General features: G+C 35.6%; 1 protein-coding gene and 1 long non-coding RNA gene across 5 annotated transcripts; one reads left to right on the plus strand and one right to left on the minus strand.

Annotated features, from left to right (window-relative positions):
• The first annotated feature begins 4965 nt into the window (after positions 1–4965).
• Positions 4966–8451, plus strand: LOC125470474. 3 transcript variants are annotated; one of them, XR_007252747.1, is made up of 3 exons: positions 4966–5454; positions 5576–6823; positions 8127–8451. It is a non-coding gene; the product is annotated as an uncharacterized LOC125470474 (long non-coding RNA). The 3 variants fall into 3 exon arrangements; XR_007252746.1 differs by having other exon boundaries at positions 5576–6807; XR_007252745.1 differs by lacking the exon at positions 8127–8451 and having other exon boundaries at positions 5576–6952.
• Positions 8452–11367: 2916 nt separating this feature from the next.
• On the minus strand, positions 11368–15941 carry LOC125470416 (glucan endo-1,3-beta-glucosidase 14-like). Of its 2 annotated transcripts, none has more exons than XM_048569395.1 (3): positions 15841–15941; positions 11954–12990; positions 11368–11730 (listed from the first exon to the last, which is right to left on the minus strand). In XM_048569395.1, the coding sequence occupies exons 1-3, from the start codon at positions 15893–15895 to the stop codon at positions 11668–11670; spliced, it is 1155 nt and encodes a 384-aa protein (XP_048425352.1). In that variant the 5' UTR covers positions 15896–15941; the 3' UTR covers positions 11368–11667. The 2 variants fall into 2 exon arrangements, with proteins under 2 accessions (XP_048425352.1, XP_048425351.1); XM_048569394.1 differs by lacking the exon at positions 15841–15941 and adding an exon at positions 13405–13561.
• Between the last annotated feature and the right edge of the window lie 2295 nt (positions 15942–18236).

The following is an 18236-nucleotide window of genomic DNA, read 5'->3' on the forward strand; positions in this document are numbered from 1 at the left end:
TGATGATTCTGGAAATTCATGTATCATGTTTGTTCATCGTACATCATATGGTCATAATCATTTTAAATTTTATTACTTATAATTAAACACAAATAGTATCTGACGAAAACTTATTCTATAATGTATGAACACGATTCACGAATTTCTAGAATCCTCACAAAGAGAATCCGGAGAGGATCCGGATTCTTTTACTTCTATTCTTCCATCATGCATACTTAGCCACGAGATTGTTTTATGTGGGCATTCACACCCATTTTACAGTGTACTGATATATTCACCAATTTAAGAAGACAAGCTCTAGGTAAATTTAAAGAGTTAGATAAAGTGGAGGTATATGCAATTGAGATTATTCATTCAGATTAGTATCCTACTATCGAATTTTTTTGTAATTCCCATTTCGGTCTCCCTTCCTGATCTTCTTTTCGAAACAGGAAACATCCTACTGATTGATCATTTTTATGCAAAAACTGTGAGTGTTTTTTTTATGTTTTTTAAATTTTTTTTGTCGAAAATATAGAAATTTATTAAAACCGAATGGCAAAGTTTACATCAGTTGCAAGAATATTAAATAAAAAATTCGGGCCAATCTCTTCTCAAAGGAACTCGCAACTATGTTTGGTAGCAAACAAAGCCACCTCATGAGCAGCCAAGTTACTTTTCTGTGGAACGAACCCGAACTTAACAAAATCAAAATGCATAGCTAAATAATCAAATATCAAACAGCACCCCTTCTAGTATTGCACACCGTTCCATTTGTCTATTAACCATATGAATCAAAGATTGGGAGTCAGACTCCACCTCCACCTTTGTACAACCGCTGTTTCTGCAGTACATAAATGCTGCCCTAACGGCAGCAGCCTCAGCAGCAATGGTAGAACTAAAAGTAAATTTCCAGCTCGCTTTAAAATCCCAGCAAAGTCTCTTAACACCCACCCATAACCACCCAACCTCGTCTTTGAGTTCCAAATCGCAATTAATTTTCAAGGCTCCAAATTCCGGCTTCTTCCAACCTCCCTGCAAGCCCCTTTCCGACAGAACACTTCCAGGATGACACGGCCCCTGATTATCAATCTTAACCATAGCATCTCTGAACTCACTCACCTACCCCCTCCACAACTCCAAAGCCTCCGTTGGATTCCAAGTCGTTCCACGAAAGACCATATCATTTCTAACCTTCCAAATTCGCCAAAGACCAAAAGCAAATTCTTGCAAAAGATCGTCCTAGGCATCCATATCATGAACCCTTGAACATACATTTGTCCAGCACTCCCGAAAGTCGCTACCCACAATTGCAAGGGAATCAAGATGTAGAGGTGAACCAAACCAAAACATGCGACTAAACTCAAACCTAAAGAAAGGGTGTTCCTCTGTTTCGTCCGCAGACCCACAGAGCGTGCAAGCTCTCTCAATATTCATGCCACGTCGTATCAAGTTCCGTTTCACCGCAAGCGAGCTATTACACCCTCTCCAAACGAAGAACTTCATTTTATTAGGCACAGTCAGCTGCCAAATTTGCTTCCATAACCCCTCCACTGCCGCACCCCCACTACGCCGAATGGTAGTATGGTAACACCAACACCTTTGTAAATTGTAGTAGAAAAGGTAGTCATCGTTGAGAGAGTTGTTGAGTGTCTAGGATTATTACAAGTGTCATTAAGTCATTGGTTATGTCTTAAAAGGTAGTTAGATGAGGGGTTTATCTGAAGACTAAATTTGCAAACTAAATTACATTTCACCAATAGGAATGAGCACGTTTATTAACATTTAAGTAATAAACCAATCATCAACTTCCATGTCCTTTAGTTTTCAAAACTTTATGTACAAATTTAGTCTCCCTAATATTATCCTATCTTGTAATCTATAAATACTCGTTGTTGTAATTATTACATCATCACATGAAAAGGATTGAGTTTTTGTTGAACCAAACTTTCCCTCTCTTGCAATAGCTGCTTTTTTATTTATTTGCTTCTTCTTCAAGAACCAGTGCCGACCCTAAGGGTGTGCAAGTGGTGCTACAACACACGGCCCCCAAATTCGGAAGGGCCTCGATTTATGATTTTACTTTACCTGTATATTTCATATATAAATTTAAACGTGCAATGATATACGTAATTGTTCTCTCAATGCAATTGTCTTGAGCATATTATGAGACTGACCAGTGGTAATTTGTTCGTGTGTTTTATTTTTAATTATTTTGGTATCTAAAAGCATGGTTTTGTGTTTTATTTTAATTTTTTTTTTTTTTTTTGGTATTTAAAAGCATGGTGTTTTGAACCCAAAAACTTGGGGGAGGCAAATAGGCACCTAGCTACCACACCAAGAAATTTTTTTTTCTTTTACATTATCATTTTCTATGATTAAAATGTAAAAGAAAACATAGCAACTATAATGTTAAACCTTCTAAGGGTTTGTATTCTTTTTTTTTTTTTTTTGGTATTTATAAATGAAGAGTTTCGAACTCAAAAACATAGGGATGCAAATAAATACCTAACCACCGGTCCACCACTCCTAAATTTGTTTTTTCTTTTTCTTTTTTTTTTAATCTCAATTCATACATAATCATAAAAATTAAAATGTAAAACAAAACACAGCAATGAAAATTTTATACAATTTAGGGGCCTCCGTTAAAGTCTCGCACAGGGCCCCCAAAATCTCAGGACCGGCCCTGTCAAGAACATTTATAGAGTTATCAAGGCATCTTCACTGGGCATGGCCGATGCCTGTGGTTGAGGAACCTTCTACTTTTGCTTGCTCTTTTTCACTGTTGTGTTGCTTGTTGCTCATTGATCATTGCTGATGGATCCTCGAATTGTGAGCCAATCTGCATCTTGATTGTTAATCTTAGTGACTTATTTCCTAGTTGATTATGGTTGTTGTTATTGATGTTCTTTCTCTGATCAAGCATATAAGGTTACTCTTCCTTATATTTGATTCGGTGCTCAGCTTTTTAGTAGATATGTGATTTCGTGATCATGTTAACAAGAAAACCCTAGAATTTGGGGGTTTCTTGATTAACTATTGATAAACTGTTAAATCTGGTGATTGATTGCTGAAATTAGTAGTTGATTGTTGAATTTAGTGTTGGTTGTTGATTCTTGAGGATTAGGGTAGTCATGGTGAATCCTGCTCAATTAGCACTTACACAATCTCCAATTTTGTCCTTGATTTTTAGTGTTGGTAATACTGTGACTGTTACAAAATCTATGCCTGTTGCTCAAGTTGTTATCTCTATACTCTCTCTATACTTTAGTTCATAAACAGTAGTTCTTATGTCTCAAATTCTTTAATAATTAATTGTAATGATTCTCTTATTTTAGATGGATATATTGGTGAATCAACACCGCCAAACTCTCCATGGTGGCATCTTGACAAACTACTAATTCTCATGGTGGATTTGGAAATCCCTCTGATGTAACTCTAAAAGAAGGTAACTCAAGTGACCAAGTAAAGAAGAAATTGTCTTGGAATTATTACAAAATCATGAAAAGGTCTTCGATTTGAACTTTAAAAGGAAAATTGAGGGTGGTAGAGTTAGGCGGTGTGCAAGTATTGTGACCAAGCATTTAAGGCCAACACAGGTAAAAATAGTGCAATTAGTATAAGAAATTGTTTAGCAAGATGTAAAAGCTATAATCTTGATAAGGATATATTTTCCAAAAATGGAAAAAAGATCTTAACTTTTGCCGCCAAGAAAGATAAGTTGGAAGTTATAGGTTTTTCTCAAGATGAAGTGACCAAGGCTTGTGTTGAAATGATAATTCTAGATAAGTTACCTTTTTCTTTTGTCCAGAGAAAAGGTTTTCCCCAATTGTGTGTAAGCAGGTCTTATGTATAGAGTGCCTAGTCATAAGACAATTGCCAATGATGTACTTGGCTTGTGTTATTCTAAAAAAGAGAAATTGAAGACATTCAAGGTGTGTCTAACAATGGATACATAGACTTCTATTCAACAAACAAATTACATGGTTCTCACCGCACTTCTTAATGTACTTTTGCATGATGGAAGATATTTTCATATGAAGTGTTGCTCATATCCTCAATTTAGTTGTGAATGATGCGATAAAAAATTGTTGAATATGGATACAAAGCGTTCATAATGTGGTTACGTATGTAAGATCTTCCCCTCAAAGGTTGGAGAGTGTGAAAAGGTGTGTTGAGAAAGTGAGAATAGATAACAAAGCTTGGGATTTTGGATGCCCCCACTAGGTGAAATTCCACATTTTTAATGTTGGAATTGACTTTAAAGTTTAAGATGGTTTTTAATAGATTGAAAGTAGACGATGGTCATTACCTTCCTTGCTTTATTAAAAACAATCATGGTAATATAAGGGAGGGGCCACCTTTGACTAGTGATTGGAGTGAGGCAAGGATATTTGCAACTTCTTTTAGATTTTTTCATGAAGTCACTTTAAAAGTATGTTGTTCCAATGCTCTAACAGTTCATGCTAGTTTTGGTGATTTGTTTAAGATCAAAAGTTTCTTGCATGAAAACAAAGATAATGAATTTTTGTTTATGATTCACTACAAGAAAATATGGAATAGGTGACCAAATTTTATGTGGCGCCCAAAAATTCGTCACATATTTTTTCTGTATGTGACGCATTTTTCAAAACATCACGCATGACTAGTTTCTTAGGTATGAAATTTGAGAACACTTAGGTGACGATAAATACGTCACATATTCTAGAATGGAGTGATAAAAATCATAAGCGTCACTTAAAACTATTTTATATCTTCTAAGATGAAAAAGTGGTGACACAAATTTTTTGAAGTCCTTACTAAAATCTGCGGCAGAGAACAATGGCGCTCTAACGAAGTATGATATGTGAGGAATTTCAAAATGGACACATATGTGTATTCTTGGTGATGATAGTGATTCATCACTCTTCCAACAGTAAATAAAAAAGAAAAAATAAAAAGAAACATAGTGTATTAAACAAATTTGTGAAGGCCCATCTAAATTCTAAACTATTATCATTCACTTTCCCTTTTTCTGTCTCTCAGACTTCTTCCATCTCTCATCAACATGACCCAAGCCACTGACGCATCTCTTAATCTTCTTCTCTCTCTACCACAACATTACTGGGATCTTCTAAGCCAAACGCACAAACCCTCTCTCATCTATTCGCTGTCTATCACACTCCACAGCCAAAAACCCTAGAGACCAATTCAACCAACAAGCTAAATCCACACCCTCCCGCATCTCAACCTTCTTCCAGTTTCTTGCTCCACCACCGAAAACCCAAGAACCCTAGAAACCCTTTCCACCAACTACATAAATCAACCTTCTTCCAGTTTCACGCCTACGAGACTACTATGTGGCCAAATGGTTAATGAATTCAATTTTTATCATTCTTTTTAACTTAGGGTTTTGGATTTGCAGGTAATTGCCTCCAAATTGAGCACGCCAGCAGCCCTCGACCTCTTCATCCATCTTTCAAGGACTCTAGTTGGGTAAATTTTGGTTTTTAATTTTTAGATTTATATATAAATAATATATATATATATATGTGTGTGTGTGTGTGTGTGTGTGTGTATATCCCTGGCTTTTTCTATTTGTTTTTGGAACTTGCAGGTTTACATTCACAAATTTACAAACAAAATTAAAAACTGAAGTAAGGAACATTAATCAATAACTTTAGCAAGAATTTCTTCTATTTTCTTGCTACATTATTTTGCCTTGTGAGATTTAACTTATACACTGCTTAAGCTATCATTTTATTTAAGTTTAAAATTTGGATTTCATTATGGTCATTTAACTTGTTGCAATTACAGAACGACTGTAGTTGTTCTGTTTCTGGGGCTTCTGCATTTGGGGCATTTTGGATGCTTGATTGATCCATATTTGGTATTAGTTTTCAGTTACTGGTTGATATTTGGTTGGTTATCACTTTTCTGATTAGTATTACCTAGTCATCGTTTTAGTTTCTTTCTGTTACCTAGTTATCATTTGAGTTTGTTTCTGAGTTTGGTTGCTTTGCTATATTACCTAGTCATCATTTGAGTTTGTTTTTTAGTTTGGTTGCTTTGTTATATTACCTAGTCATCATTTGGGAATTGAAAACTTAGGTCTCATTGTTTTTTAGGAGTGTTATAAGGATCCTTTGGGTTTAGTTCTAAAAGCTTCTACGTTGCGCACAAGGGAAGGTATGCTTGTATGTTATTTACCTTACTTTACGTGGCACGAAATTGATATGCTCTAATGGACTAGAATTATGCAATCTAATCATATAATTAAACCGAGGTTCATAAAAAGGAATGTAGCTTTTATGCTATTTTTCACTGGTGGTTTGATATTTGATATTTCTTTTTCTTTTGTATGCAAGCTAGTGAGGAACTTGTGTTGCCAAAGTTACAGTGAGCTTGAATGAATTTTTTCATTTTTTTTTTTTTGGTAGTAATTTTCAGTGATTGGTCGATGGTTAGTTGGCTAACTTCTCTCTCTAATATTTGCTCCTATGAAGAATTAGTTAGATGATGCATGCTGTTCGTTTTAATGGATTCTTGGTTTCAGTTTTAGTTGAAATTAGTCTTTGAGTTTCTTGATGAGTTTGGTTGCTTTGCTTTATTACCTATTCATTATTTGAAAATTGAGGATTGGTCTTATTGTTTTAGGAATAGTTTGTTCGAGTTCAGTTTTTAATTAAATTTTGACATATCTTTCTTTGCTATTTGTTGGATGTGTGATAATACTCAATTTTTTTCTCTTGTATCTCCGCAGGTTTATGAGAAATTTGTGTCGGCTATGTGACTTGCAGGCTCCAACAACCAGTAGCAAAAGCACAAGAGTCTTCGTGGTCTAGCCAGGTTTACATTTTTTAGGGTATTTTGTTTTCTTCATAGTTTATTATTTCGAAACGATATTTGTTCCCTTTGTGCATGTTTAGTTTATTAAACATGTTACTAATGTAAAAATTACTTCTATTGACATATAAATTGCCATTATGATGTAGTTCATATTATTCATTAGCTTGGTTCACTAAAATTAAAGTTTAAATTATAGATTCATTTTCAAGAAAAATTATGAAAATAATTAAATGAGAAAAAGCAATACAGGATGTGAAGAAAGCATGTCATCACGCATTTCAAGAATAAGTGACGCTCAAAGCGTCACATATTGTTTCAAGTACGGAATTTGAGCTAGGAATGTTTGAGGAAAATAGGATCACATATAGAGCTAGTAGGTGACGACCAAAAATTCGTCACATAAACTATAGGTGACGCATCTTGTGACGCTGGAAATTCATCACATATAGTTAGTTATATGTGACGAATTTTAGTGTATATGTAACAAAACCCATTCGTCACATAATCCATGTTTTCTTGTAGTGATTTCCATGTTGATGCAAGAAAAATATAACAATTATTTGGGTTCAATTGTGGATATGAATCAATATGTTTTTGTTGCACTTGTGCTTGTTCCTCACCATAAATTGGATAAGGTTGTTGATTATTTTGAGATACAATTTGGTGAGGATGATCAAAAAGTTGAAATTGTCCCAAATACTGTGAAAGATTTGTTGATTGATCTTTACAAGATTATGAAGATATGTCTTTCGTTACACAACAAAGTATAACTAGTGGTGGTATTTCTTAAACTGCAATGACAAGTGGAGTTCTTCATCAAGCATGACCAAAACCGAAATAAAGTTGAAAGAAAAAAGCAAAATGATGAAAACAAAAAGAGCCTGGGCTGTACATAATGATGTGGATATGTATCTTTCCGATTCTAATGAAGGAGAAGAAGAGGCAAAGTTGATATATTGAATTCGTGAAGAGTGAATGGAGTACCTAAATATTATATTTTGGCACATTTTTCAAGAGAGATTTTAGCTATTCTTGTGTCAACCATTGCTTCATAATCCTCCTTTAGCACAAGTGGATGGATAATTGATTCATATCGTAGTTCTTTGAGTAAAAAAATGGTAGAGGATTTGATATGTACCCAAAATTGGCTTAGATCTATCCATATTGCATTACATCATGAGCCAACCATTAAGGAGATTGAGTTTTATGAAGAAGTTGAGAAATGTATCTTATTTATTGTCATTTTTGTTAGATTATTTTAAAACAATATTTTGATTAGATGTTATTCCTTTATTTTATTTTATTTTATTTGTATGTAGAAATGGCAAGTGGAAATTCAAGAAAAAGTGCTACTAGGCAGCCTAAGTGTTAGCAAACAACCTCTCATTCAAACTTGAAAGAGTTAGATACTGAGCTTCAGGACTTGAAGAAGAGTGTGCAAAACATGGAACTTTGAATGTTTATTTGAAATTATGATTATAGTTTGAATGTTTATTTTAAGTGGAATAATTCTTTGAAGTTTAGCCTTTGGAAGACTTGAACACGAATGGTTATTTTTAGTGTCTTCGATTCTAGTTGGAATGTTTATTTTATTATGAATGTGTTGGAATTGTTAACATTGAAATTTGAAATGTTTATTTATAATAATTAAAAAAAAAAAAGAACCGAATTGAAACCGAACCAAATAGTAATTTTGGTTTGATTTTGGCAAAAAATTTAACCGAACTGAAACAAACCCACCCCTAGTCACAGCAGTGTTGAACTTGATATGGGTGAGTTTTATATATTAAATGTGGTACTGGTCAACTTTTTTTTCTCTATTTTAGGACTGATTAAGAAATTTTTCAAAATGCTCAATATTTAAGCGGGTACTCCACGTGCCTTAAATAAGTGGAGGGACATAGAAAAATATATCATTTCCTCCACTTGTATTAATGACATGTGGAGTACCACTTGAATACCCGGTATTCAAAAAAGGAGTAGAATTCTCTCCTCTCTAAATCCCCACCCCTCCCCTCCCCTCCACTTTCACTTTCACTTTCATATTTGTCTTTCTCTTTATATAAATAAGTCAACACAAAATGTTGACGTGACTTAATTGCGACTGTTCAAATAGAATGGAGAGGAGGGGAGGGGAATTTGGAATCCTACTTCCTTGGAAAACCTCTTTGTTTCGTCACATCTTTTCTCTCTCTTGTTATCTAATGTATAGGTATCACACACAAATAAGAATCACTCTCATTGCACTCAAACTATCGAACTTACAAATAGAAATTATTCACATTTTTTCAAACACGATGGTTAATTACTATATTATTAGTGTGTCATACTCAATTTTCCGATCCACTGTGGAACACCTTAGAAGAATTCTACTAAATTTGGTTTCCTGTTTCCTTAACAGCAATGACATGAAACCCTCTTATTTACATCATTAATATACGGACATGGTTGGATCAAGTTGTCTTGAAACCGAGTTTGGTTGTCAACTGGCAACCCAACATGACCTACAATAATATATTGATCCACACTTCATCAAATCTGTGGTGGTTAAATACACTTGTCTATCAAAAGTGTCTAATTAACTAGTCACAATTGACACATAAGAGTAATATCCGCTGAATACTAATTAATAATATATTCAAGTGGGTTCCTCTATATGGGTTATATCTGCCAAAAGCTTATCCTACTTGGGCTGGGGGGGCCATGCTGATGAGAATCCTAGAAGGCAAAATATTGGTCCTAATTCAAGTTGAAAACGACCCCCACTTTGTATTGCTTTACTTGATGTCGTTTCCCTTTTCTTATAACAAAATTCTAAATACTAATTATTTTAACCCGCCAAGTAAGCAATAAAGCATGATTCCTAAGTTGAATTCGTCTAGAAGATTATTCACTGCGCCTGCTCTTCTTGACGAACCTTTGAACACAAAGTAGTACAGAAAGTGCTTCTATTTTGTTATAAATACATTTGTTTGAACATCGTTATCACTTGATTAAAAATAATAAGAAATGTCAGGTATGGAGAAATTAGCGGGGTAATTGAACGGAGAAAAATATCTTGTAATCTATAACATCATGTGGTAAGTATTTATTGAGCGAGTTGTGCACTGTGTAAACACGTGATAATCATCCATTGCACCAATGAGACAGTTGACACAATGTATTAGTTGCAAAAGAGTTTTTCTCCATAAAATTAGCACTCCTCATCTCAAATTGTAAATCGCCTTAATTGTTCTTTATTCTTTCGTAGACACGTGCAAATCACTTGAAGCCCCAAATATACTCAGACCATTTATAATCAAGTCAATCCAAGGTTTTTGATACGATTCTATTGGAGTGTGAGAATTTAGGCTAACTCGCACTATAAGTTTTTCTGTGTTAAAATATTTGTCACTTATAGAAGTCAAATCAGAAAGCTTATTACTTATAAATAAAATGAAATCCATTAGACGTGAATAACATTGGCAGGTCGATCCGAAGTTGGATTGAAGTTTGAAACTCGATAATATGAAATATCCAAAACCAAAGCCCAAAAAATATTTGGTTAAAGTTTGACAGAATAATGTGTGTGAAGTAAAAGCTTCGTCATCCTGATGCATGTAAACTCAAAACTCCAAAGTCGCTAACTTGAAAGGCCGCAAAAAGAGAAGACAAATACACAGCCGTGTTGAAGACAAAGAGCTATTGCCATTTTTCAGATAACAGTTCACACCAAAAGGCAAAGTTGATAAGGTTTAGAAAGGATTGACGAACTCTAAGCCGCATCATGGTTTAGTACTAATATTATCAACTTAAACACTTATTACTAGCTATGTTTTTGTTTTTTCTTTTTTTTTTTGTATTCTAAAAATAGAGGACCAGCTGATGTTTTTACCATGAACATTCATCGTTCCAGAAGTTGAGAAGACTCACAGAAGGGAGGTGAGGCATTTCAACATTTTATCACCATCATCGTGCGATTCATCTATTATTAACTGTTGAGTTTTACTTTATTACAATACTTTGACAATATTAAAAGTAAGTAGTCTATATGTAAATAATAAAAAATTATATTATTTAATTATATCTTCGATGTAAAAACACATTTTTAATAACGATACACTCCAAACTAAAATTTTAAAAATAAAATAGATAAGGCAACCCAAAAGGAAGAGTCAAAAAAAGGTTGATGGAAGCCAAATTGGACTTTTGCTAATACCACACATAATTTTATATACAGAAAGATTCACATGCATAATTACAAGTATTATGATAAGGAAGGAAAGGGACGCGTTACCATTCGCTCTTGCTAGTAAAAACAAACTATCCATGTGGTGACATTGTATTCATAAAGTTGGATATTTTTTTTCATAAACTATTTTTATGCGTCAAAAGTCCACTTGGTGCACATATGTGAAGTAGACTGAACTTGACAGCCTCAGCGTCACAGATGCCATTTGATTTCCCACCATGCATATCTAGAGCGATTTACAGATAGATCATTCTCAATTCTTTTACTTTCAAACAAGCGATAGCGGAGAAAGAAAATCAAATCAAACTCGAGAGGTTGGGCGCAGAATCTCAAGGAAAAATACAGCGACAATAATGTATCCTTTTTATTCCATTATTCAGCAATATTGTGTAAAATTGAAATGCTATGGTAGATTATTTGCTAGTTCACCAGCGTAGAAAATCAATGAAAATAAATGTGATCGTCCATATACAGTATAAGAAAAACTAAAGCTATTAATATACGGATCTCATTCTCTTAATATAACCTATTAGAATTCCTTTTGCTTCTTAAAAATCTTCAGGAATTCTTGATGTTGCTCCTGTCTGCACGTCTTCCTCCCCCTAAAAAGTTCACCGAATATATGAGCTCTAATAAACACATAATAATATGTACACAATGAGAAGGCTCAGAAAATTGAAGATGGATATGACCTGCAAAAACAAAGGAAAATATAGCATTAGATGCCATTAATAAGAAAATTAACTTCAAATGCTTAGCAGTATTTCTCTTCACTTCTTTCTGGACTTCTGACTCTAGCAAATGACATTTCGGTACTAAATTAAAGTAGACATATTGTTATATTAAAAAATGAAGAAAATTAACTCATCTCAAAATCATAAAAAGAGGTATTAACAAAAGGGTAAATTTACTTGCATTTATATTAGAGTCTGCAGAAAAAGTTAGCTGAGGAAGATAACCCTGGGATCCAATATCATAGACCTGAGTACCATTCGGATAATATAGTCCATAGTTCCTCTCCGATGCCGGACCAGGCTTCAAATCCTCATTAAACAGTGCAAAAACGTAAATGTCAATCGGAACTTGAGGCTTCGCCGGCGTCCCTTTCTTCTCTTCAATTTTCCTCATCAGATTCCCATTGTAAATACCAGCATTCTCCGGCGTGGCGCCGGCCTCGTTGGCATCCCCCTTGGAAGGCCAGCCGGTCTCGGATATTCGGACCTCGATGTCCGAATGGCCCATCGCCTTGATGGCGGAATAAACGGCATCAATCTGGGCATCCAGCATGTTGTCGTAGTGGAGATTCGTGACTGAATCGACCATACCAGAATTAGGCTGGAACAGCACGTACTCTATCGAAACTTCACCTGGATTGTCCTTGTAAGCAAAGTACGGATAAGCATTTATCAAAAAAGGCGAATTAACTTGCGAGTGGAAGCTGAGGATCGGCTGGATATATTGAGCGAGGTCTTGTCGGAAACTCCCCGAGGACGGCGGGTAGGAGTTTCCTAAAATAGTAAGCGAGTGCGCGGTCGTGACAGCTACTTGTTTGGAGAGGCCGAGGTTGACGAGGGCGCGGTAGACTGATTGCATTGCCGGGAGGAGGTACGACCACAGCTGGGTGTTGGTGCCGCCGAGGACTTCGTTCCCGACGTTGATGCACGTGATTTTGGTCTGGGGGAGATGGGGCTGCACGTGCTGCTGAATCCAGGTTTGGGCTTTGAGAGGGTCGGTGGACATGCTCTGCAAGTACTCGTTGCCGAGGCCGATGATGAAATCAACCTTGGAGTTCGCGAAGGCTTGGAGGACGTTCGGATCCGCGTCGTAAAGTTTGATGCGGCTGACGTTGAGGGACTGGAGGAGTACGGCCACTCGCGACGGAGATGGGAGGTTGTTGGCTATTTGTCCATAGTTGATTCCGAAGCTCAGGCTCTGGACTTGGAGACTTGAATCTGAAAAGTGAAAACAGATATTAAATTCAGATCCCAAATTCGATGAAATTAACGTCAAATATTTGCTTGAATTTAAGAAAATCCCACTGCAGATTAGTGAGTGGTGAATCTAAATTGATCACATAACAGAAGATTGGATTATGTTTGATTGGTGAGAAAACAGAGCACACTAGATGGGAGAAAAAGAAAAAGTTCAAATTTGAAGTTACTTTTTTCTTTCAAGAAAGCCAAAAAGGAGATATATAAGACCCAGTTGAGAAAATTTTCTTTTAAGAGGACCCAGAAAGAAAATCTGAGACTTTTAGCTCAAAGTTTCCATCTTGTTTTCTGTGTTTTCTTTATTTTCCTGCACTTTCTGGGAAACCCAACACATGAAGGTGGAAGAAAGTAGGTTAATTGGAAAAGAGGAGGAACCTGAAAGAGCGAGGAAGAGCAGAATAGTTGTGAATAGGACAGTGGAAGCTGCCATTACTGATCGGATCTTGGGCTTCACCTTTCAAGAATGCAACTCCACCGCCCCAACTAACCCCTGTAGGCTGTACCCCAAGAGCTATGTACAACTTTTGCCACCTAACAATTCCCAACATCTTTTTTTATAAGAAAAACTAACAAATAGTTAAAAAAAAATTTCATTTTAATGAAAAGTCATTTTTAAAGATATAGTAAATAGTATCAAGGAAATGTATAAATATGATTTTTCGATAAAAGTGAACAGTAACATGAGTGTTTTGTTAAATCTCCTTTTTTATATTGGAGCGCGCATTTTACCTTTGTTGCCATGTACAGAAGATTAAAACTAAAACGGCCATGTTTTTTTATTTTTTTATTTTTTTAATTTTTTAATTTTTCAATTTTTAATTTAATTTTCTTTATTTTATTTTTATATTTTTTTATTTTAATAAACGATATTATCAACACTAAAGGGAAAGAATATACTTAAGCCCCACAATAGGCTAGCAATAATGTAATTCAAATTCACTTTTAGAGAGAATCAAACCTGAGACCTCTCACTTACAACTGAAAAAGAATATCACTATATCGTAGTATTAAGTGGCAAAACATGTCATGCTTTTGAGTGCATTTGCCCACCACCCTCATCAAGTGCTGTCAGTGCTCACCACCTTACTTAGTACTATTGGATAAATTTAAATTTTGAGATTTGTTTCTATTCATTATACAAATCTCGAAATTCAAACGCATCTAATAGTTATAAATAGGACGATGAACATTACCATCACTTAAAGGTGGTGAACAAAACCATTCCCATTGTTTTTGTTCAAAGAAGAAAAGGCTTCTGTTTTGATACAAAATTTACAAAAAATTAGCCAAAGTCATACAGTATGCAAAATTATAGTAATTAAATATTGAACTCTTTATTCATGTGAACAAAATTTTAGACCTTCGGCTTATAACTCATAAGCAGAGGCAAATCGATATGGGAACAATGGTGGTTGTAAAATTGACAGAGATCAGAAAACAAATGTTGTTGTAAAGTTGATGATAAGTGTGCAATGGAATAAAGTAAATAAAACATAATATTTACGAGGTTCACCAAATGTGCTTACGTCCTCAGGGCAGCAGTAGTACTTTCTTATATTATATGAAATAATAAGAGTACAAAATAACTCTCACTATTTTCTCTTTTCTCTTTAGCCTGGTTCACTAGTAATTTCTTTCGCATCTCTCTTCTTTCCTCTTCTCTTCCTTTTCCTTCATAACTCCCTCTTTCTTTCCTCTGTATGTTTTTTTCTCATCTCTTCTTCTTCTTCTCACTTCTTCCTTCCTCTATATGCTCTCATCTTATAGGCAAAAGATTACTTTAGCAACCTATTCACTTTACAAGCTTTCCTCAAATGAATAGTGAAATACTGTGCATAAATAGTAACCCATCCGTTTTTCTTCATATGAAAAATAATCCATCTTATTTTTCTTTGGATGAATAGTAACAAACTATTCATGTGGGCCATCCACATGTTATATTACAACACTCTCCCTTGGATGGCTATACGTCAATTTCGGTTACCTCGTTAAAACCTTAATATGTTTTAGATACTCCCCTTAATTAGTATCTCCCCCTGATTTCGAATTATTTAATCTGACTAATTACTATGTTGATGTAATCTGATACCATTCATGATGTTGATGCACGTGATTTTGGTCTGGGGGAGATGGGACTGTACGTGCTGTTGAATCCAGGATTGGGCTTTGAAAGGGTCGGTGGACATGCTCTGCAGGTACTCGTTGCCGAGGCCGATGATGAAATCAACCTCGGAGTTCGCGAAGGCTTGGAGGACGTTCAGATCCGCGTCGTAAAGTTTGTTGCGGCTGACGTTGAGGGACTGGAGGAGGACAGCCACTCGCGATGGAGATGGGAGGTGGTTGGCTATTTATCCATAGTTGATTCCGAAGCTCAGGCTCTGGACTTGGAGACTTGAATCTGAAAAGTGAAAACAGATATTAAATTTAGATCCCAAATTTGATGAAATTAACGTCAAATGTTTACTTGAATTTAAGAAAATCCCATCGGAGATTAGTGAGTGGTGAATCTAAATTGATCACATAACAGAAGATTGGATTATGTTTGGTTGGTGAGAAAACAAAGCAAACTAGATGGGAGAAAAAGAAAATTTTCAAATTTGAAGTTACTTTTTTCTTTCAAGAAATCCAAAAACGAGATATATAAGACCCAGTTGAGAAAATTTCTTTTAAGAGGACCCAGAAAGAAAATCTGAGACTTTTAGCTCAAAGTTTCCATCTTGTTTTCTGTGTTTTCTTTATTTTCCTGCACTTTCTCGGAAACCCAACACATGAAGGTGGAAGAAAGTAGGTTAATTGGCAAAGAGGAGGAACCTGAAAGAGCGAGGAAGAGCAGAATAATTGTGAATAGGACAGTGGAGGCTGCCATTACTAATCGGATCTTGGGCTTCACCTTTCAAGAAGGCAACTCCACCGCCCCCACTAACCCCTGTAGGCTGTACCCCAAGAGCTACGTACAACTTTTGCCACCTAACAATTCCCAACATCATTTTGTATAAGAAAAATTAGTGAAAAGTAAAAACAAAGCATTTCCTTTTAATGAAAAATCATTTTTAAAGGTATAGTGAATAGTATTAAAGAAATGTATAAATGTGATTTTTCGTTAAAAATGAATAGTAATGAGAGTGTTTTATTAAACCTCCCTTTTTTATATAGGAGCACACATTTTACCTTTGTTGCCCTGTACAAAAAATCAAAACTAAAAAGGCCATGTTTTTTTTTTTTTTTTTTTTAACAAACGATATTATCAACACTAAAGGAAGAGGATAAACTTAAGCCTCACAATAGGCTAGCAATAATGTAATTCAAATTCACTTTTAGAGAGAATCAAACCTGAGACCTCTCACTTACAAGTGAAGAAGAATATCACTATACCGTAGTACTAAGTGGCAAAACATGCAGTGCTTTTGAGTGCATTTGCTCACCACCCTCATCAAGTGGTGGCAGTGCTCACTGCCTTACTTAGTACTATTGGATAAATTTAAATTTTGAGATTTGTTTCTATTATGCCAGCCTATCCTTAAAATTTGTTTTTATTTATTTTAATCGAGGGAATTGACGAAAATGCCCTAGAGGCAAGGATTTTGACTTCTGTTGACATCGTCTAGAGGAATGTATGACTTATTCTTTTGGCGTATTTGTGTAATACTCGTTGGTACCAACGCATAGGCGAAAGCTGTTTGCGAGTCCGAATTATAACGGTATAGTTACGGACATTTGAAGTTGTTTCACTAAATTATAGATTTAAAGGACAATAAACTCTCACCATGTGGGAATTGTAACCAATTAGAGAAACATGAAAGGAAGGAGCAACCAATCAGAAAAGGAGGAGGGGGGAAGGAAAGGGAAAAAAAAATTGGAAAAAAGCCCAGCTTCCCGTGCACCAGCTCAATTCCATTTCCGGTGGTTTCCTTCCATCTATTCATCACCATTCAACTCCTACAACCTCTTCCTCAACCTTCCCTCTTCTATCTCCACCCAAATTTTGAGGATTTTTAAGGTCCAATTCGTGTAGAACCCCACCGATGCACCGGAGGTGCTCGACGGTGATTCCTTTGATCCGGTGAGCTTCACCACCACCAACACCCTTAATAAACTCCCCTTGGACCCAGGAATAAGACCCAACTGGTTATAGGGGCGTTGGAGCACCGAGGAAGTCGAATCGAAGAGCACCTACCTTAGGGTTTCCTGTGGGTTCAAATCAATTTAGAGCCTTTCCCGGCCAAATTGACTTAACCACAAGTATAAAGTTTTCTCTACTCTTTGAGATCTTCATTTCTGTAAATTTTGAGAATTTTTAAAGATAGTTGAATTTTCCGGCGAATCGGGGTGGCTGATCACCGTGTGCGGCAGCATGTGAGCCGAGTCACCCCCTAACCTTTCTAAGCTAAGTTTGACACCCCAATTCCATAGGTGAAGTCCGATTGATGAAATCTCATCATTTAGGCATAGTTTTGATAAAGATCGCTACTTGAACATTATGTAAATTGACGATCCGACTTTTGGAAAGTCACCAAACTTTAATACGTTATAATATGTAATATTTGAGGATATTAGAAACTTACAGATTGGGAATCTGACGTACGGATCTTCCTGAATTGGATTTGTAAGTGAGCACAATAAAACATTGATTGCCACTTGAATTGGTAATTGGCGGAGATCCAATTGTTGGAACGTAATGAAACTTTAGTATGATGTTTTAGAAGCAAAATGTGGATCTTTGGCAGTTACGGATCAGAAATCCGAGATACGGATCTTTCGGATTGAGTTACGTAGGCTTGTGGACCCTACGTTGATCTTTGACTGATGGTTGACTTTTGGTCCATGAGTCTCAAATCATTCTAGAACGTCATTGTGATGTGTTTTATGTAAGTTATGTGTTCTATTGATAAGAGTTCAGAGATGTAATTGAATAATTGTTCTAGGTGAGGATCGTTCGTGGCGTTTCGATATTCGTGCTAGGGAGTCATAGCGCGGATCTCAGGTGAATGGGTCATTTCCTTTTATCGTATGTATATCATTGATAGTTCCACAAAACACTTTTAAATTGATATATGCATTTTATGCCATGTCATATATATATTTTTATATTCTAAAATACTATGATATGGTTGAGTTTTAGATTCCATTATGGTATAACCATATGCATATTACCTACATATAATTGTTGTGAATGCCTTGAAGTGCTAAAGTGAACGTGGAACGTACAG

The sequence above is a fragment of a genome, unplaced genomic scaffold (assembly GCF_019419815.1).
Source record: "Pyrus x bretschneideri cultivar Hongxiangsu unplaced genomic scaffold, Pyrus_bretschneideri_v1 Contig5, whole genome shotgun sequence".
Taxonomy (NCBI): domain Eukaryota; kingdom Viridiplantae; phylum Streptophyta; class Magnoliopsida; order Rosales; family Rosaceae; genus Pyrus; species Pyrus x bretschneideri.

Bases quoted from the DNA above. Each gene is read 5' to 3' on its own strand.
- LOC125470416 (XM_048569395.1), bottom strand. From the start codon at position 15,895: ATGGCAGCCTCCACTGTCCTATTCACAATTATTCTGCTCTTCCTCGCT. The intron at 12,991-15,840 runs GTTCCTCCTCTT...TTCACTTTTCAG, and splicing joins GCTCTTCCTCGCTCTTTCAG to ATTCAAGTCTCCAAGTCCAG. The intron at 11,731-11,953 runs GCAAGTAAATTT...TTGTTTTTGCAG, and splicing joins CTGCAGACTCTAATATAAAT to GTCATATCCATCTTCAATTT.